Raw genomic sequence first — 22667 nt, 5'->3', positions numbered from 1 at the left:
AAATTGTTCTTGAACTACCTCTCTCGTTTGACAACGTTGAATCAACTACGCAACTTGTTTGAGGTTAACACCTACGTAGGTTCGCCTGTTGGATTTAGTGTGGGATCCCCCTACACTCCCCTATCACTAGTCTTCACTTTCCTGTCCCTCATCTGCCGGAAGGGACACTCCAGCGGCGCCCAGAAACGTTATGCCTACCAACCCTTGGATTACCTATTTTCAAATTTCTTAAAAAGCGGTGTGCCACACCATCTTCTTTTTTGTTTCCAATTTTCTGGCTACCTAGTGTGAGCACCCCATTAATATGTCCTATGAAGAAATTTCTAGCATCACGGCCAAACGTGCAGACACTTTTGGTTTTGATCAAGATGAAACACAACGGATCTATTCACTGGTTAAGGAGGTGGATCCAACCTCCACAAGCACCTTTTCGAATCCGAGCATGCTGAGACAACTGTTATATACGTCAAAAAGAGTTATCAATCAGCGTTTACATGCTGGAACTCTGATTAGATACCATAAGGACCAACGTATCCCTAGAGGTTTACGAATCTCACTAAAGCCGACTCTCTGCAGGAACAACCCAAAGTTCACGGAACGCTGGTACGCAATTTTGAATCGTTGTTCCCTGGACCTCATCCTTTTAATTGTGGAGGAATTGTCTAAAGTGATTAGCGATCTTGAAAAAGAGATCAAACATATTCATCAGAATTTGGACAAAAACATGAATAAAGCCGATTTAGACAAAGCATTGGAAGATATTAACATTCAATTGGACCAGTATACCAAAGAAATAAATGCCAGAAAAATCCGCAAGTACAAGAGAGACACTATGGATTATAAACTCGGAGAGGTTTATAGTTGGGCAGAGGTCTACGCCCAACGCAGACAACAACGACCATTTTCTAACCCATCATCGGACGATGGCACTTCATCAGATGGATCAACGGCCCAAAAACGTGGTCAACCACAAAGCAGACCTCAAAAAACAACTCCTCAGGCCACTGGGGCTACAGGCATATCCTTAAACATCCCCACTACTTCTGGTGTTCATTTTTTAGAGAAAAGTTCAACCGCCTCCGTAGAATCAGGAGGGGCAGAAAACGCAACTACAGCCGCAGCAACACCAATAGCTTATGCAACAAGGAGCAAAACAACTTAGTTATTAACATATCTCAATGCCAACTATCCTCCAACCAAACAACAGTATTACAAAAAGGACTGTCGTTTGTCCCGACATACCATACCAATGAACTGGAAACGGAAATTTGTTTCTTTAAATTCATGCGTGTTCTACGTCTACGTCACTTCTTCAGCAATGTAAACCCTCCGACTGGACAACCTGTCCAACACGCTTGCAAAGATCTAAAAAGCAAAAGTTACTTTATGGCTCCGGTTAGCCACAAGATTCTAGATTCATACGAGACTATAACCCTCAACGCGCTCAAAGACTTTTTTAAAAAGCCTTCGCCGAAGATCTGCAACTTTAAAGTCAGTGATTATCGTGCTCTCAGAGAGATCACAGATAACAATGAAATCACCTGCTGCAAAGCGGATAAAGGTGGAGCCGTGGTGGTACTTGATCGTGAATTTTATCACTCTAGTGTCACCCGTCATGTGAATGACAAGAATCTATACATGCAAATGAACTCTGATCCCACTGAAGCATTTTCGAAAATTTTGAGGACCATTCTAGAAAAAGCGGTTGAAATGGGGACCATCTCTCAAAAAGACATGAAGTACTTAATACATCCTCACCCAAAGTGTCCTAGCATACATATGCTACCTAAAATTCACAAAAACTTGGAACGACCTCCCTTCAGACCGATAGTGTCTACTAGGAATTCCATTCATGAACCTACTGGCAAGTTCGTTGACCTGTACCTCCAGCCCATCGTGAGAGGTATGTCCACCTACATACGGGATTCTACTGATTTTTTAAACCAATTGATGAAAGTTACGTTACATTCCAATACTCAACATACTCTGGTTACCATCGATGTATGTGCATTATACACTTCCATACCACACAACAGAGGGATTGAGGCTCTTGAATCTTTTTTACTTTCCAATTCCATGAATGAAGATTTGAAAGTACTACTGTTAGAACTCATGCAGTTTATGCTGTACCACAGTTATTTCACTTGGGATAACAAATTCTACCTGCAACTAGTGGGCACCTCCATGGGAAATTGTGCTGCCCCTAGCTACGCGAATTTGTTCATGCACCGGTTGGAGACTGACCACATTTTGGAAAATACCCAGTGGCGAGACAAAATTGTGTCATACTGGAGATATATTGACGATATCTTTTTAATTTGGGCAGGACCCTTTGATCAAATATCTGAGTTCATTTCACACATTAATCAAGTTGATGATCACATCCAATTCACGTACAGTACAGACCCTAAGTGCTTACCTTTCTTGGATATTTTGGTCTCACTTGATAATGACTGCTTAAGTACTTCCTTGTTCACCAAATCAACTGACCGCAATAATGCTCTTTGGTACACCACTTGCCATCCAATTCCCTTGAAAAGACATTTACCTTTTTCGCAACTCTTGAGGGCCAAAAGAATTTGCTCAGAACCTGAGGATTATCAGTTAACTGAAAAGAAAATTCTACATAAATACAGAGAGAGAAAATACCCTGAAACTACTTTACAGGTTGCATGCGACCGCATTAAGTCCAAGAACAGAAACGATCTTTTAATTGCCAATCCTTGCAAAAAAAACTCTGAAAAGCCTGTGTTCGTTTCTAAATACTCCTCTAGAAGTCCTGCAATAAAAAAAGATCATCCTAAGCAATTGGCAAATGATACAATCCGAACCCGACTTCCAAGGCCTTTTCAACAGCACTCCCTTATTTGCCTACCAAAGAGCAAAAAATCTGAAAAACTTGTTGGAAATTAAACCTAAACCATCTAACGTCATTTTCCGCGGTACCATACCTTGTCATAACTGCAGTCATTGCAATAACATCATTAAAGGCAATGCCATCAACCATTCATCCTCTGGCAAATCCATCAAACTCAAGACTAATGCCACCTGTGACTCTATGAACTTGGTGTATTTACTCAAATGTCCCTTTGGATTACCATATGTTGGAAAAACCGAAAGGAAACTCAAAGTTCGTCTAACTGAACACAAGAGTACGATCCGGAATAAGAACGTGAAGTCTCCTCTAGCTGCCCACTTCATCTCTTCCCAACATAACATCAGCCAATTGAGGTTCCTTGTTCTGGAAGTTGTCCAAATGAGATCCGGCGTCCATAACCGGAAAATACTCCTCCAAAGAGAACTCTTCTGGATTAAATTCTTGGACTCGTGCCATCCGAAGGGTCTCAATGCAAGAATTGAATACAGTTGTTACCTGTAACTCATGCTCGCATTCTCTATATTTTTTGCCATCTGCTATTTACACCTTTGTCCTTTGTAGTACACTTTTCTTTACTTTTTCTTTCGTTTTTTCCTTCTTCTAATATCTATTTTACTTTGTGCTTGTTCACCCTACCTTTATCTTTCTTACACCCACTGTTGTATTGTTTTTTCCACGTTCCACACTAGAACCTATTTCACTCCCTTTCCTGTTCCAAAATGGCCGACCGGTTCCAGTTCCCTTTCATACATTTTGTACTTATTTATTTATTTTCCTTTTATTGACCCACTTTTCATGCACCTTTTATTACATTTTTTTAATGTTTCGCCTGACCGTTTTTTTCCCTTCTATACACCTTTGTATCGTTCCATATTCATTTGTTTTCACTTCTGAGGCACTCTTTACTTCATTCTATATGATCGCCACTTCAACATTTCTGAATGTTCACATGATTGAATCATTTCCTTGAATCTTCTGAGGCGGCCTGGTTGTAGTCCGCTTTCTATTTCCGTGCTTTCTTGCCTTTCTTGTTCGCTTCCTGTTTCCGTTACACGTTTGCTTCCTAGCTGAGATTCCGCCGGAGAGCGCGGTTTTTTCACTATTCGGGTAGGGCTATCTTCATTTTCTTTTTCGTGTGACTCACTTATGCTGCAAATAATAACGCGCACTCAACGGGTGGTGTTTCTGCCTGCATTATTGAACCTTTTTCATGCTTTTTTACGCTTTTCTGCATACACGCTATTCCCTCCGTGTAACTCACTTTTTGGCTTTACAACACGTCATGCACTAAATGGGTGGTGTTTCTCTGACCTGCTGGTTCCTACCATCGACCTTCTTCTTGTTCATCTGTTTACACGCCATTTTCTTGTGATCACTCTTGGGTTTCACTTTTTGAACCACGTTATTTCCCTCATTCTCCCTGATTTTCCCTTAAATCTCTTGTCCTCTTGGTTTCCTTATTTAAGATTGTATATGTTATGACTACCCCGAGAGGTTTCTTTCCCCCACCTTATACAGTGTTTGGTTCCCTTACAGATTACCTTATCCCCTGATGAAGGGACGTGGTCCCGAAATGCATTGGGATTGGATCATGATTTCGTTGAATATCACTGTGATGATTCACCTATTACAATACACTCAAGTGTATATGTCTTGAATATACGACTTTGAATAAAATTGTTCTTGAACTACCTCTCTCGTTTGACAACGTTGAATCAACTACGCAACTTGTTTGAGGTTAACACCTACGTAGGTGCGCCTGTTGGATTTAGTGTGGGATCCCCCTACACTCCCCTATCACTAGTCTTCACTTTCCTGTCCCTCATCTGCCGGAAGGGACACCAGCGGCGCCCAGAAACGTTATACCTACCAACCCTTGGATTACCTATTTTCAAATTTCTTAAAAAGCGGTGTGCCACACCATCTTCTTCTTTTTTTTTTTTTTTTTCAATCTTATTTATTTATTTTTTTTTCTTATTTTTTCTTTTTTGTTACAAAATAACTTGTACCACCAAATAAGTAGAACTGCCACGGGTTCCAAGTTTGCTCTCAATTATTCTAATCTCTTCACTGGCTTGTATGAGAGAGAACATTCCTTGGCCGGTCCTCAATACCGCTCTAGTACAGTAGTCTTTTGGGGTGGCTATAAAGTTGATATCCTAATAGGGAATAATATTATTATGGAATTGAAAATATATCACACATATGTTGCACCTATAATGTGAGACTGAGTTTTGAGTTTGACTACAAAAAGGATTGTCTTTTTAAATGTGGAACTGTATGTAGACAATAAGACGTTATTGCCAAAGATCTTTTGAACACACATCTATGTAAATATGGTTGTAAATGCACAATCTAGACACCTAAGAAAACAGAGGGAGGATATCCTTTATGGGGATCTAATATAGGACAAAAGGAATTGCAGCATAGAAACCGAAGATGACAAATACATTTATGGAAATAGGCCTACGTGTATGGAAAGACATTGTTAAATGCTAACACTTTAGTAGGTCATCCAGATTAGAGCCATTGAAAGATAAACCTGAAAGAAAAGAACTGATACTCGCAATGTTTGATTCATCACTAAATACAGAAGCTATAATGACTGTAACAATAGTAGTCCGATTATACACTGGAGCTGTAGACAATGTGTTAATGCAACTTCATGAACTAGGTATTCATTTCTATAAGAACTTTGTGAAAAATTGAGTCCTTACTTAAGGTATAATAAAGAACTAAGAAGAAGAAGGAATCTAATTTGTGTGGATTTATAGACTGGGTTAAATAATTGTTCCACTTCTTTAGAAGTAAATATTTACAACTCTTTGCGAGACAGCCAGAGCAAAGTCATGCTGCAATTAATCTTGTTGTATTGGCTGTGTACAGGGAGACATGGTTGGCTGATGTAGATGAGTATTTGAAGATCCCCTCAACAAGGCACATTGCTGGCAGCCATTTTGTAGCAGGTTTATCATCTTGTAGCAGACAGCTGATGGGCAATTAAGGTAGCAGTGAACAGTAGAAGTATGCCACAAGACTTTGTGCACTCACCTGAGTGTGTCTTCGATGCCTGTGTTGGTGAGCATGTCTGAAAAGGAAAGACCCCCAGCGACTGTTCTTTGCCTACTCCCACCCTTTTCAGATGGTAAACATCCAAGTGGACCGTTGCACCAAATACAGGGATCACACTGATAACAGACCAGAGATTTGTTCTTGAACTGGTGAAAGCCGATGTTGAGGTTCGCTGGGAAACTTTCATCCCGAAATCAGTAATACCTTCAAATGCCTGCTTAATGGTTTGACCCTCAGAGGAACATCAATTATGAATGATGCATTTTCACTCAGACATGACAGGCACCAGATGAATTCCTGGATAACTTAGCCATGAGGTTGAGAAAGTTGGCTGCATTCTGCAACTTTCATCCACTGACCAATGAAGAAGACATGATACCCCTCAGAATTATTGAAAATGGTTACACCACAGGGTTCAGAATGAAACTGCTAAATGTTTCAAGGTCTTTAAAAAAGATGCTGGCATTTGCCACCATGTAGGCCCTGGCTAATTTCCACACTGTGAGCATGGAACCAAGTAAGGAAATTCAAAACAGAGGTTTGCAACATGTGTTTAGGATACAGTGAAAGAACCGTAACGATGAACGCCTTGCCAAAGTTTGATTAAATCAGCTGCAGGTATGAGTTGTTCTAACCCCAAACTAGGCCTTACCTAGACCACATTGTGTAGGCAGGTACATCAGTAGAGGTGCCACAATCAGCCAAAAAGTGCCGGGAGTATTTCCAATGCTAATGTTTGGACCTATTCCTAACATCAGTCTGTATTTACTAATCATTATTCTATCACACTTTTCTGTATAACACCTATAGCCACATCTGATAATGCAAACAAAATATTCAACAATGTTAAGACCTTTTCAGCAAGCTAAATTTGGTCACACTGTCCTCCTTGCTGTATTTCAGTCCTCTGTACCAACCAAACAGAATATTTACTTACTGCTATAAACCGATTATGTTTGTTACCCTGTATGCATCTGTTCGTTTCAAGTAGTGCTGTAGAGTCACACGTGCCCATCCTCCTCCCCGGAAGATAGTGTTTGTTACAGATATTTTTCATTTTACATGTTTCTCTCCATTCATGAATGGTCACTATTCTTTTATACTCCCTACTCCAAACCTACTCTCACCCTTCGGGTGAAAAACAGTCCAACACTGGAGCTGGGGCATCTACGACCAAATGAGGAGCCACTGACATTCCATGACTCGAAAGACTTCTTTGAAAGAAAAACAATTTGCAATTGTCTGAGTCCAACATAATATTGCAAGAGTATGCAGAGCATGTGAATCTACAGTTATACCGGTAACTACCAGATGCTTATAGGGTAAATAACAATCCTTTATCTGTACTGAATTCAAATATTCAATACTTATGGCGCTATAATGGATAGGTAAGAGACACTGAGAGGGATCCCCATTCAGAAGGAGCATTTTGTTCTAAACAAGTGGGTCCCACGATAGTAGGCATCCTACACATTGGTTTTTTTATATTTTAGAGGAGCAAACAATGTCATAATATTTGAACTTTAGAGTCCAATGCAGAAAAGGTGTCTTTACTTTGTGTCTCCGTGACCATCTCTTGAAAGTCATATGGCAGACCTCTGGTCCTTGCTACTGGGATGATGACTTTGCAAAGGTGTGAAAGATATCTCAGCAGTCATCACTTTTCATGAGAGCGCCACATAAGATTCTTAACAGAAATCAGAGCATCCTGCTCATGCTATGAAGCAAAGAATGTGAAAGAGTTAATTCATGTTTTTTCCCCTTCTTTTTCAAGTGAGGCAACCAAGTTGCCTGTGTGAAACATGGGACATTAGATGAAGTTAGCAGCTCTAAATCTATAGAATAGATATTAACGCCATCAAAGAAGTAATACCTACATGCCTCCTATATAATGTCACAACTCACTGCCACGAATCTACGTATGTACTTTCACACCATTAAAGTCCAGTTTCCCAACTTATTGAAATGTCAAGAGAATCATTAGACATCGGGTAATAACCACCGATGAATAAAATGTACCCCAAGATCAACTGTTCCCTGAGCTACATCCTATTAGCCCAATCACTGGCCCTGTGTCATGTGTGCCTCCAATAGTAGTTGTACATAAGGAAGACACCAACCAAATGAGAACATGTTTACTTAGGCACGTCTTCAAGTACCAGGTTCATGTGGTTTGCAGTGCCTAGGTATTGTGCAAAGGCTGCTTTATGGACCAGATGACAGGGTCTGGTTTCTTTTACTTTCTGTTCCCTTCCCTGCTGCTGCTTGCCATATTTCGCCAGGCTTTTGATGGTGCAACCAAGGTACAAACCACTGGAAGAGAAAGAACACTTGATAACAAGTGGGTACATGTTCCTAGAAGGCTTAAACAATACAGATTTAAAGAACTTAGACATTGTGGGCAGTAGCACAGCCATGTGTTCTTACCAGAGTGGTGAGTTGGCGACAGCATTCCTGCAGAAATGTCATCAGATGTGCCATGCTTATGGGCAGCCAAAGTTCCTAATTGTACCTTCTGCTCGGTGCATGCTCCGACAATTAACTCTGCTCTTCTTCCGCCCCTTAGCTCGTATGTCTGATCCACTTCTAATCTCAAAGTGTGTTCCAACCATGAGTATTTATTATGTTCTATCTCTTGCCTTAATGTGGTCTGTCTCAAAGCTCAGTGTTCCTTCTCCTAATTCATACTTTCACCTCTTGGTTCAACGTATGCACCACCTCCCAGCTCATGCTTTCCAACTCCTAGGCTATCATGTGAACCACCTCTTAACTCTGCCTTTTTTACTACTTTTTAGCTCAGTTTCTCTCTGTCACCTTAACAGCTCAATTTATGTTCTACCTATTAGCTGAGCATATATTCCAACTCTTAGCTCAGTGCATGCTCCGTCGCTTAGCTTCGCATACGCTCCATGTTTTAGCTCAGTGTGTGCCTTCTATTGCCTCAGTATGTGTCCTAACAGTTTACTCAGCATGGGTACCACGCCTTAGTTCGGCCTAGGATCCTCCTGTTAGCCCTGCATGTCTTATTCTTCGCTCATGGGTTGGGTTCTACCTTTTAGGTCTTAGGGTTCCATCTCTTAGCTCAGAAGGTATTCCATTTCTTGCCTAAGTTCAGTATTTGTTTGCTGCATACTTTAGGGTTTATTGAGAATTTACTAAAAGGACAGTTCTTTGCCTCATTCCTAATTTATTTTTTTGTCCTGTCTGATATTTCAGGGCGACGGGAACATCCGTTACTATGAGATCATGGGTGAAAAGCCATATTTGAATTACCTCATGGAATTCAGGTCACCAGCACCTCAGAAAGGACTAGGTAAGGATCCCTCTGGATTTTGCCCTTTTCTTACTGTCTACAAAATTAATAGAATCAAATGTATTTGAGGGCGTTCTACGAGATTTTATATTTGGCAAACCTTTTATCCATCTATTTGAATGAATTCCCCTTTTCCTCCACTCACTCCAGTAACATCAAGGCACCGAATCCCCTGCACTCATTACTCCAAGCATCTTCCTGCTAAACTGAAAGAAAAGAGGCTGAAGTGATAATATAGGAGAGTGCATGTTGACAATATGGATTTTACACACTAGCCTGTGTCGCTGAATTGCTGGTAGAACTGGGGCCGAATCGCCCACTTGTCAGACAAAGCACACTGGGCATTCGGAGGCACAGGCTTGTCAGTACTCTGACTTTCTTCCTTAGAGGCTTGTTCACCTTCACTGAAGATTGAAAGCTTTAACTAATTTTTTGCGATGGAGGCTCACGGTTTCTTCTGTTGATCGCAGCAGATCCTGTGCTTTGTTTCTCTACCTAGAAAGGTTGGCCAGTCTCAATTTAGAAGGATTAGAGATGTTCTCTCTGCTTGTAACCAGGAATAGTAAATAACAATACACATTTGTGTAAACTGTTCCACAGACCGTCAGGGATGGGTTAAAATGATTGCTACATAGTTTAATTGGTGGGAAATATTGGTTTTCTTCTCCCTATTACTGTGTCACACCTTTCCCGGTCCTGAGATGTCCTCTTCACAGGTATTATTAGGATGTTTTGGTCCCATGCATAGGGTTACCTTCACTTGTATTCATACTATCCGGAAGGCACTGTCAGACGTTATTATATCATGTTTAATGTAACAAAGCTCTCTGGGGCCCACTACAGGGCCGGTCCTAGGGTTCATGGGGCCCTGGGCAGAATAGGAGAATGCGAGGCCCCTATAATTTGCATACGAGTTAACTTAACAGGAAGTGACATCATAGGAAGTCATTTCAATTGGCCATTAATTATATTGATATTGTTTATAGCGCATGCCAGTGTAGCACTGCCATCTGCAGCTGTAACAGTAAATAAAGCTAATTGGGCAAATTGGTTGAAAAAAGCCAGGTTTTAAGTTTTTTCTAAATTGTTTCAGAGTTTGCAAGTAATGAAATAAAGCTTCTGCCACTCCAGGTCTCTTTGTTATTTTAGGTGTTTCCACTGTTATTTTAGGGGTTTCCACTGTTCCCAAGGGGGTTGATCGAAGAGCTCCCCAGGTGTTTACCATATGCATTTTCTCCAAGGTACTCAGGACCTATGTTGTGGGCAGTATACAGTGCCTTGAAGGCTACTTCCTTTCTAATGGTAAACTAGTGTAGCTCCAACAATACATGAGAGAAATATTTGAACTTTGAAATTCTCATTAAGAGATGAGCTGCTGTATTTTATAAAAGGTGCAGTTTATTCAGAGATCACAGATTATATGGCATTGTTGAAGCCTTTTTTCAAGAAGCTACTTACTGAGTTTGGATGTGAGTATAATGGTTAAAAATTAATAATACTTAGAAAATGCGTACCTATATTTTACATCTGTATTAAATAGAAACACATTAAAAGATTTAAAATGTGTTATTGTTCTATTGAATGGGATAAATGAATTTATGGAAAATGGGCCAATAATACTATCTTCTGCCATTTTCAAAGTATTCTTGATGAGGGTGAAACCCCCAAACCACTAGGAAGTGTGAGGCATGCCTGGCACACAACAAAATATTAAATGTTACATTAGGAACCTCTGCATTTCAAAGTTCACAAGCTTCCCGGCCTCCTACCACTTTGCATGGATTCTTCTCCTCTTACATCCTTGAATGTAATGCTCTTCACCTCAGCTCTTAATCTCTCTACCAGCCTGTCCGCATGGATTCTGCCCATTACATACATCTCTTCTCTTCCCTGTCTCCCTTTCTGCCAGCCCAGGCCTTTAATCTGGCTGAAAAACAAATGAGTGGGTCTCTAAAAGCGGTGTGGTCTACATAATTAAGGGTGTAGCTTAAACAGGGTAATCTAAATTTCTGTGATTCCACAAAGAGTACAATCTGACCAGTACTTTGTTTCCTTTCTGGGCTTTCCATGATTGAAAACAGAAATATAACACAACAACTCAAATACACCTAAAAACAACCAGGAGTATTGATTTTGTCAATGGTTGTTAGCTGTTTCGGATAAATGAGTAACAACAACAAATTATTTTACTTTTACCTTGTCACTGTTTTGACCAATGAGTGTCGTGCCGGCTGTCCAGTCACCGGAGTTCCAGTGGGAGGGGTAGGTGCAGACAAGCCTGCCACCAGCGATACCTGAGGAATTCCTCCATCGCTGCTGGCCCCACCTGGGCAGCCTGTGAGGCAGTAAGCAGGATTTCCTATGGGAGGTCCATCATAAGGAATCAACTCCGAACGACACTATACAGGTCGTATACCAGTGTCCTCCGCTATTCGGGGGATGTTAGCAATCATATGAGCACAAGGTCCTGGACCGTTTCCACAAACAAGGGTTGAATAAAGGTTTGGTCTCATTGTTTACCACTCCTTGTTACCCCTTTATATTTTTTTAATAAAGCAGTGAGCCTGACCAATAAAAATCTTCTCTTTTTAGGACTCTACTGACTTTTTTTAACACACACCACCACGCTCACTATTGCACCTTATATAGGCCCCTCACACCCACACACCCGCTGGCTCGGAATAAAAGATCTCCGCCAAAGTGCAGCTTATCTTGCTGCCCGACGGGCATTGCACCGCCAACCTGTCGTAGGAGCAGGATACCAATGATGACGCTGGACGGTCATCGGCTGGGACAACAGTTGTGGTCCTGCCGTTAGCCTGTGTGAGGTATCCTTACATTCTGAAAAGGGTCTACACCATGCACTCAACCCCCCACTTTTTTATCTAGTGAGAGAGAAGAGAGGCTGAGCTAAAACTATTTAGCTCCCTCTGGGGAACTCTGTACAATTCTATTGTTTGCTGCTTCTCAGGACAAGTACATTGGACCCCAGTCAAAATATCGTCCACCCCCTATCCCCCTATTTGATACCACCCTCGGATAAATGAGTAACAACAACAAATTATTTTACTTTTACCTTGTCACTGTTTTGACCAATGAGTGCCTCCTTCACACACATTTGCACAGAATCACACCTGCAATTTGAATACTGTACTGTTGCTCTGTGTTCTCTGAAGAGAGGCCATGTATTGAATGATCATGTATTCTGAACACCTTTTTGATCCCCAGGTAGGCACAGTGAGAAAGTTAAACTGCCTTCGGCCTCAAATACAAAGCTCTCAATTGTAGCCTGTTATAAAGACCTGGATGCGACTCAATACAAAGTGTGCACCATACAGGAGTATTATGCTGTGAAACGAATTACAGAAACACACATCTTGAAAATACCTAAGATTTTTAAGGAATGCAAAATTAAGTGAAGCACGTGAACTACAAACAGGAACTAATTTGTTGCCATGTATTACCCTAACATACATTGTCAGACTGAGACAGGAAATAGGCCCCAGCACCGAAATAAAAGTGGCCCCCATTAGTGAATTAAGCAGCTAGAAAAATATCTGTATTTGCAAATTATATCAGTTTTTAATTTGTAAAGAGATGCTGTATACGATTTTGTAAGGTATGGAAGACTGCATGTATTTGAGTTTGCTGGAAGCAATGTTTGTTTTAAAATATCATGAAAATCAACAGTACAAAAACGGCTCAAATGACCATAAAGCAGGCCTGTAAACATTAAAAAAAAAAGCCTACATACTGACCTGACAGATTAGACCGTTGGGCACAGCCTGATTTGATTGCCCTATAGGTCAGTCCGACCCTGTAAACGTGTCATACCTCATTGTGCAGACACTAGACCAGTTTCCTTGCAGGCCAAGTTAGTACATGAATATAGGAAAAGATATGGGGGCCGTTTCAATCTCCGTTCTAATTAATTGCTGGGTCCAAGACACGTAAAGCCTTGCCCCAGCCACTTGTTAATGCTGTGTCTGCTCCTTTGCCTGCACCCCTTGTCTCACTGTCATACTCACACCTATCTGCCCCCCCCTTTTTTCTCACCTCTATGCTTCCTTTCCCAATTTTCCCTCATCCTAGGTGAGCAGTTTTCAAGTGACAGGACGTCATTCGATCCTTTGTTGTGCGCCCTGCAGGATATCCGGCTTTTTATTCATGCAGGGCCAGGGCGCACTTCACACATAATGGCAGTTTAAGTATCTAAGAAATCGCTGCCATCATCATGCAGCTGCAGCGATTAGGCCCTGCTAGAGGGGCCAGCAGGGGAAATGGGTAGAACCTTTAAATTCTTAGGGGGCCCCGGGCCTCAAAACACCGAAGTCTTTAAAGGCGCGAGGCCCCCCTCCTGCGACCAGACCAGGGGGCCCTGGGCAGCCGCCCATGCTGCCCATGCCTAGCGCCGGCCCTGGCCCACTACATTGGCAAATGGGTGCCCTTCCCCAACCCTTTCAATCTGTCCGCAACCTTGGCATTATTATAGATGATCAACTGTCTATGCGACATCAAGTGGTCAAGGTTGCCTCAATTTGCTTTTTAATTTTGAAATGGCATAGAAAATCTTATGGATGCTGCCACCATCTACACAAAAAACTGTGGTTCTGGCCCTGATCGTGTCCAGATTTGACTACAGCAATGTTTTGTATTTCGGTGCTAACAAGGAGGTGATTCGGAGGCTGCAAGTGGTCCAAAACTTGGCGGCCAGACTTCTTTGTCAGTTACCTCGAATGGCCTCTATCACAAGGACTCTCCGGGACCTACACTGGCTCAAGATAGAAAACCGGTCCATATACAAAGCCCTCTGCTACATACACAGGATTAACGCCTGTACAGCTCCTCGTTACCTTAGCACCTTAGTTCACCTGTATATTCCTACTCGCCTTCTTAGATCATCCAAACAGGTAAAGTTTATTGTCCCTAGACTTAAACTCACTTGAATGGGCGGGCGGGCCTTTGCTTTCTTGGCCCCGTCTTTATCGAATTCCCCTACACTCCCACTTTGTTATGAACATAATTAATTGAAATTCCGTAAAAAGAACTAAAAACATGGTTATTCAACCTCTGAGCTCTGACCTTCGCTCTTATTTTTCCTGCGTGGGTCCGTAGGCGCCGGGAAACCTCCGAGTAGCTGTTGCGCCATATACATTTAATTAAATAAATAAATAAAAATTTAACTATGATTACATTGTAATATCTCACCAACTACACTTTCTTCCGAACAATTTTATTTTTCATTACCAATCGTCCTCCCAGGCAGTCACTACAAGTCGCTTGGGGGCATTTTGTGGTGTCAGAAACTCTTACCCCCTTACATTTGCCTGTCACTGTTTCAAATCTCAATTGTTATCTAGCAGCAAACCACCGTCGCAGGAGCAGGCGCACATCACAGCATTTGTGGCATCGGTGTGCACATTACGTATGTTGAAGCATTCCAAGAACATCTCACCCCTTTTCTACCATACAATTCATAAATATTAATTTGTGCTACCACTTAGTTTTCCTCGTCAAGGAGCCTAAATTCATAATTTTGTGTCCAGTCTTGGTGAGAGAGGGCGCTTAGTGTCTTTAAAAGGCACTCTTCTCAAGACAGCTGCTGCAAATGAAGCCTACCAGCATATTACAGACCTGTATTTTGTGTAGATAGCTCAGTAGGTTGCTGCTTTTGTCACAGAGATCCCTTTGTTACTTGTGATCCAGCTGCACCTGGAGCTGAGGTTGGGGTGGAGGGTGCTGATTATTTAGAAATAGGTTCAAAAGCACCAGCTGCAGAGTTAGAGTTTTTTGTTACTCAAATGGGTGTAGTTTGTGATGTTTGTCTGTTTTCATGGACTTCATTGCATGATTTTGGTTGCAGGAAAATTTCTAAGCGTCACACATTTAGTCATTGAATGTCACTCATAAGTACCCTGAAACCATGGCTGCTATGTATGTCATTAATTTGATTGATTGCCAGCCACAGAGGAACCAAGAGGCCCTTTCCAGGTCGGAGCAGGCTGGCTAAAGCAGGGAATCTCTGTTTAATTAATTGTTCATCTGCCACCTGCCCTTCAACAGGTGTCCAATCTAGGCTGTGGCATGCTACTACTAAGTGCGGGTGACATTACACTGTTCGCAGAAAGTGTCACTCATAATTGCACTGAAATTATGAAAATGTCACACATAACCGATCTGAACCTTGGCAGCTATGATGACCAACCACTGATACTGCAAAACCCTCCCATAGTAAATAATGGAGATTATTAATTTTTACTAATTCATTATACGGTTTAATAAGCTTTTTTATTTATTTTCCCTATACTTTATGGTAGGTAGATCTCTGCCCTAAATGTGGGGTGCTCCGTGGTAAAGTATAGGGAAAAGTAAAAAAGATTATTTAATCAAAGCAATTAGTAAAATATTTTTAAGTTGAACATTAATGTAAATTCATTTTATATATGTATTTTAAATGTTGAACAAAATAACACATTCTAGAGGACTATTAACTTCATTTTAAAATTAATCTGTAATTAACTTAGATGCATTGTATTAAATATTTTTGTGAAGTTTAAATTGAAAAATAAATTCCCACCTAAAGTAAAAAGATTTTTTTCAATTGTGCATCAATAATTGAGTGATCTGCCAAATTAACAGTAGTTTGGTTATATTTTTAATAAATAGTGCTACACTAATTTATAAATTCAAAAAGGTTGTTAAAATATTGTATAATTAATACATATGCATTATTTTTAGATTGATTGAACAATCAATCATAGCATTTGTATAGCGCGCTACTCACCCGGAGGGGTCTCAAGGCGCTGGGGGGGGGGGGGGGGGGGGAGAGAGAGTCTGCTACTGCTCGAAGAGCCAGGTCTTGAGTTGCTTCCTGAAGGACAGATGGTCCTGGGTCAGCCGGAGGTGGATGGGGAGGGGGTTCCATGTCTTGGCTGCCAGGTAGGAGAAGGACCTTCCTCCGGTGGTGGCTCTGCGGATCCGTGGAACGGCGGCACGGGCGAGGATGGTGGATCGTAGCTGGCGGGAGGGAGTGTAGAAGGTCAGGCGGTTGTTGAGGTATCTGGGGCCCAGGTCGTGGAGAGCCTTGTGTGCATGGGTGAGGAGTCTGAACGTGATCCTCTTGCTGACGGGGAGCCAGTGCAGGTCTCTCAGGTGTCCGGAGATGTGGCTGTGTCGGGGGATGTCCAGGATGAGTCGTGCGGAGGCGTTCTGGATGCGTTGGAGTCTTTTCTGGAGTTTGGCTGTGGTTCCGGCAAAGAGGGTGTTTCCGTAGTCCAGTCGGCTGGTGACGAGTGCCTGGGTGACCATCTTCCTGGTTTCGGTGGGGATCCACCGGAAGATCTTTCGAAGCATACGCAGGGTGTTGAAGCACGACGACGAGACGGCGTTCACTTGTCTGGTCATCGAGAGGGAGGAGTCCAGGATGAAGCCCAGGTTGCGTGCGTGGTCCGTTGGCTTGGGAGCGGTGCAGGGGGCCACCAGGAGTCGTCCCAGGCGGAGGGCGATGATCCCAGGATGAGGACTTCCGTCTTGTCTGAGTTCAGTTTCAGGCGGCTGTTCTTCATCCATTCGGCGACGTCTTTCATCCCTTCGTGTAGGCTGGTTCTGGCGGTGACGGGGTCGTTGGTGAGGGATTTGTAACTATTTTAAATAATTTAATTGAACATAATTTCCTGTGTGGTTTCATTCAAAGTCCAACGCGGCCAATATTTTATATGGGATGGTGTTGCAGTACCAGTGTTTGACCATGTATGGTGCCGAACTTACTCCAGCTCTGGGCGGGAGTAATTTACTACTGTATTGGTTCCCTTTTTGGCTGTAGCAACTTTAGAAGTGTGGCTTGCAGACAGCAATGGGCTGGTTCTTCCCACATTTACCACTTAGTAGTAAATGTACATGTTCCCCATAGAAAAAATAGGAAAGTTGGAGCTTTATAGTCTTGGGTGTTTCAATAGCTTTTTGTAGTTCTTAAGTGGTACCATTTTAGGTCTACTAAACATACTACAAAATGCTGTTTGTGATTAGACCCTCACGGGCCCCATATTTTAATATTTGAACACACATAAGGCAACCCAGAATTTTGGCAATTTCTCTTTTTCAGGATCTCCATGCCTGCAATCATTTTCACATTCGTCCTGATCTTGTCACAGAGCATATCAATCCCTTTTGATAAGCGCACAATAGAACAAGCATTGCCAAAGCCAACAGGTCTGGCAGGCTCAGCTGCTGTAAAGGTTACATTTTTCATTTTTTTATTTCAAGCATATCACACAAATAGAAAGAAGACACTCTGCTCCCTAAATCGGATTGCCATAGGTTGGCTAGAAACGTTTTAAATGTAAAATAAATATTGCATGTCATTATAATAGAACAGTATTGGTGCTTCCTAGCAAAGAGGCTTGGTTGGAACAGGTATAGAAATGCTTTTCAATATAATAATAATAATAATCCACATTTGTATAGCGCACAATCACCCGTTAGGGTCTCTAGGCGCTGGGGGCCGTCGGGAAGATTAAGCAAGCTATTGCCCAGAGTCGCATGGTGCTGGGCTAACCTGCCGCCGGAGCCGGGGATCGAACCGTGATCCCCAGATTCCAGCGTCAGTCGCCCTGGCCGCGGCGCCATGCATGACACTGGTAAAAATAATGCATACTGGAACAAAGAAAATATACTTTTGACAATGAAAGCACTATGGTGCATCTTCCCATACTTAAGAAGCTCTGAGCCCGACTATGCCTCTAGCTTCTACTTTTTCACCCCATTTCATCATATACAAAATTTAATGAATCTAAGAGGCTGCATCAACACATATGCTCCGCTTTCATCCCAGAGATCACACAACTTTAGCCTAGCAAATACTCCTCTGTCCACCTGTAGCTAGGAAGTCCATGTTCAAAACCCTTTGCATCATCCACATATCATTGCAAGGACACAGACCACTATACATACAGATTAAATTTAAAAACACAAACAAAATAGGACATTAGGCTCCAGTCTAGCCCCACAGATTGTCATACTGCCATATTATAATAAAATCCATAGGAGGTTCTGCTTTCTTAGCACAAGCCCTCAAGCTCTGGAACTCGTTGCTAGTTAAGATTCAAAACATCCAATTAAAGTTCAGAAGAGAGGGGAAAACATGGCTGTTGCCAAGATAATTACATCAACCGCTGACCCTGGCACAGACCGGACTGGGACAAAAATAGACTAAAATAAGTGGCCCTTATTAGCGAACCAGGTAGCTAAAAAATACTGGCCCACATTTGCAAATCAGGCCAGTTTTGAACTTGGAAACATATGTTGTATGAGTATTTTGCAAGGCATGGGACACTGCATGCATTTGTGTTTGCTGCAGGCAATGTTTATTTTATTATCGGAGAAATCAACATTAAAAACGGGTTCACCTCGCCAATAAACTGGCCAACAAACTCTTTAAAAAAGTGACACACACACTGATGTGCCAGATCAGCCCATTGGTCACTGCCCGATTGCCCTAAAGGCCAATCTGATTCTGCCCTGGCATAAAACCCAGAATAATAACCCTTCTACACGTGTAAGCACAGTCTTCAGGTATGGAGCAGTTCCAGCCAGCACAACATACCAATAAGACCGAGACAGCCCAAAAATAAAAACTGGACAGTATCACCCAACATAACCTTGCAACCCCCTCGACACACTGATGGAATATAATAACACCATCCCAACTGTGAAACTACATGTACCCCTATGTAAAGTCTGCTCAAATATATGCAAAACAATGAAAGTGCAATATTGCTATGCAAAGCGACAGCATCTCCCCTCAATTATCTGTGAGCAGTTAATGCTAACACACATCCCCAAATAGCATGTATTTTTATAGGCTTTCTTAAAACATGTGAAAACCAAAGGAAATGATGGACGGAGCGTTGACAATACAAGCACTCACCCCCAGTCAACTGATCTGGGTTTAATCCATCACCATTCTTTAGCCCACTCTGCCACCCCAGTTCAGACATGGCCATATGCAAATCAGTCTGACCCTGTGCCTCATGGGAACAGTCCAGCCCGAACTGCCAAGCCATGCCTTCCCTGGACCGGAAACAAGCTACCGAGGACCGGTTTCTGGCATTTCAGCCTTCTTCAGCCCGGCTTGCTTGAATCCAGTGGCAAAGAGAGCAAGGGACTCACGTCTGAGCATACCCTGCCAACTTATGGCGAACAAAGAAAAACCAAAGGAAATGATGGACGGAGCATTGACAATACAAGCACTCACCCCCAGTCAACTGATCTGGGTTTAATCCATCACCATTCTTTAGCCCACTCTGCCACCCCAGTTCAGACATGGCCATATGCAAATCAGTATGACCCTGTGCCTCATGGGAACAGTCCAGCCCGAACTGCCAAGCCATGCCTTCCCTGGACCGGAAACAAACTACCGAGGACCGGTTTCTGGCATTTCAGCCTTCTTCAGCCCGGCTTGCTTGAATCCAGTGGCAAAAGAGAGCAAGGGACAAGCCATGTCTTCCCACTGGATGCAAGCAAGCCGGGCTGAAGACGGCTGTAATGCCAGAAACCGGTCCTGGGAAGACATGGCTTGGCAGTTCGGGCTGGACTGTTCCCATGAGGCACAGGGTCAGACTGATTTGCATATGGCCATGTCTGAACTGGGGTGGCGGAGTGAGCTAAAGAACGGTGATGGATTAAACCCAGATCAGTTGACTGGGGGTGAGTGTTTGTATTGTCAACGCTCCGTCCATCACCACCTTTGGATTTTCTTTGTTCGCCCTAAATTGGCAGGGTATGCTCAGACGTGAGTCCCTTGCTCACTTTGCCACTGGAGTCAAGCAAGCCCGGCTGAAGACGGCTGTAATGCCAGAAACCGGTCCTGGGAAGCTTGATTCCGGTCCAGGGAAGACATGGCTTGGTAGTTCGGGCTGGACTGTTCCCATGAGGCACAGGGTCAGACTGATTTGCATATGGCCATGTCTGAACTGGGGTGGCGGAGTGAGCTAAACAACGGTGATGGATTAAACCCAGATCAGTTGACTGGGGGTGAGTGTTTGTATTGTCAACGCTCCGTCCATCACCCCCTTTGGTTTTTCTTTTTCTTTCTTAATACTTGTGTCTAGCCAGAATACATCTAACAGAAAATAAAACTCCAATAGTAGGTGCACATATTTCTCACGATAAGAACGAAAAAGAACCTTAAAAAAGATACAAGAAATGTGAACCTCCAGATGCTGAGCTAGTCATTTGTGAATCCTCGCTTAGGAGTGGCAGGCATGACGGTTAGCTTATGTATGTCAGAGGCAAGAAAGCAATACAGGCCATTCCAAGCTTGGACACACGAAATGGCAGCAAATAAATCAACATGGTACCAGCTATTACGATGATTTCGTCGCAACTTCATGCACATTCTCACAACAATAAGATATGCCTGTCCGAGTAATACTAGAAAGATCCCCTACAACTCTGCACCTGTAGACCTGCAACCTGCCTAATGACATAGAGTACTCTAACCACTTCACAGTCCTAGTAAGAAAAGTCTGGTACCTTCCTCCTCTAGCTGCAATTGGACATTTACTCTATTCTTTATTACAGGCCACCCTCTATCAATTTGATATAATTTATTTCACCACATGATATAATCTACAAATTCATTCTCTGATCCCTCATCAGCAACAGGAATGGTATTTAATGTTTGAAAAGACCTGTGGAACATTGCTGGTGATTGGATGGCACAGATAGAGGGAACTCTACCCCCTTTACTAAACACTCAGGGACAGATGCATCAAAGGGTTTTGCCCATTCTGTGCCTATGGGAAAATGTGTTGATGCATATGGCCCTTAATAGTAACCATTGCAAAAAACATACAGTTGATGGACAGAATGTAGAACAATGTCATACATTCACCCCAGTACAAGGATCTGGGCCTAAATCCATAGTTTTTTTGCACTCCACACCACCCTGGGTTAGACACTGGCTATATGCAAATCAGCTCTGACCCTGTGCCTCATGGGAACAGTCCAGTCCGAACTACCAAGCCATGTCTTTCCCAGACCGGAATCAAGCATCCAAGGACCGGTTTATGGCTATCAGCCTTCATCAGCCTGGATAGCTTGACTCCAGTGGTGTGGAGAGCCTGGGACTCACGTCTGAGCATACCCAGCCCACTCGGGGTGAAAATTGCAAAAAACACAGTTGATGGACAGAATGTAGAACAATGTCATACATTCACCTCAGTACAAGGATCTGGGCCTAAATCCATCGTTTTTTTGCACTCCACACCACCCTGGGTTAGACACTGGCTATATGCAAATCAGCTCTGACCCTGTGCCTCATGGGAACAGTCCAGTCCGAACTACCAAGCCATGTCTTTCCCAGACCGGAATCAAGCATCCAAGGACCGGTTTCTGGCTATCAGCCTTCATCAGCCTGGATAGCTTGACTCCAGTGGTGTGGAGAGCCTGGGACTCACGTCTGAACATACCCAGCCCACTCGGGGTGAAAATGGCAAAAAACACAGTTGATCGACAGAATAACCAGGTTTTGAGTGCTTTCTAAATTGAAGCAGGTCATGACTGGCTCTCAAAGAGCCCAGTTGATTGTTCCAGAGTTGAGTAGCCTTAACTGAGAATGTTCTCCCCTCCCCCTTCTAACTTTCTGAAATTGAGGGATTTTTTGAAGGTTTGTGGCTCAAAAGCGAAGATCTCTTGGGGGTATGTAACTCTTGAAATTCCTTTGCAGGAAAATAGGACCTTTTTTATGAATTGTGCTGGAAACTATACATAGGGATTTGAATCAATCCTTTACTTCGCTGGAAGCCAGCGGAGCTCTGTAAGAGTTCTAGAGGATGATGAAAATCGTGGCATGGTCAGTGCCAGCTTCAAAGCTCCTTCTTGTACTATGTGAAGTCTTTTAAGTAGAAATTCTGGTTCTCCTAATAAAAGGACATTACAGTAATCAAGCCTGCTTAGGATAGTACTCTGCACGACCAATGTCCTCGCAGACGGATCACTGATCTGAAACCCCTTCCCTCTTTGTCTACACGTGTTACTTCTACCGGATCCATGAGATCAGCGTGGAGGGCTTCTGTCACAGCCAGCACAGGGAATCAGATTAAGAACATACAAGATAACCTACCAGAACAATACGGGGACTGCATAGTTAATCAGATCTGCCAACATAACACAAATTATAAAAATCTGCATCTATAGCAAACACTTCCTCAGCCACCACACTCATAGGCGCTGTGTCCAGGGCACAAGTCGTAAAAAAAGAAGTGGGGGGACGCTGTCACCGGAAGTGACGTCACGACAGGAAGTGACGTCACGAAAGGTGCTAAGGTCCTCGTCCCAGCGAGGCCAAAGAGTGAAGTCCAGCTGTTTGGCAGGGGGGACGCCGTCCTCCCGGTAAAATAAGTG

General features: G+C 42.8%; 1 protein-coding gene across 2 annotated transcripts in view; it reads left to right on the top strand.

Moving 5' to 3' along the window:
• Positions 1–22667, top strand: part of CORO2B (coronin 2B) — a 359010-nt gene that overhangs the window by 308180 nt on the left and 28163 nt on the right. For both annotated transcript variants that reach the window (XM_078683011.1, XM_078683012.1), the window contains exon 8: positions 9167–9263. In XM_078683011.1, the coding sequence (XP_078539137.1) occupies positions 9167–9263 (97 nt within the window). The remainder of the gene's footprint in view (positions 1–9166; positions 9264–22667) is intronic.

Source organism: Lissotriton helveticus, chromosome 3_1 (genome assembly GCF_964261635.1).
Source record: "Lissotriton helveticus chromosome 3_1, aLisHel1.1, whole genome shotgun sequence".
Lineage (NCBI taxonomy): Eukaryota > Metazoa > Chordata > Amphibia > Caudata > Salamandridae > Lissotriton > Lissotriton helveticus.
This window is presented reverse-complemented; position numbering and strand designations above follow the sequence as displayed.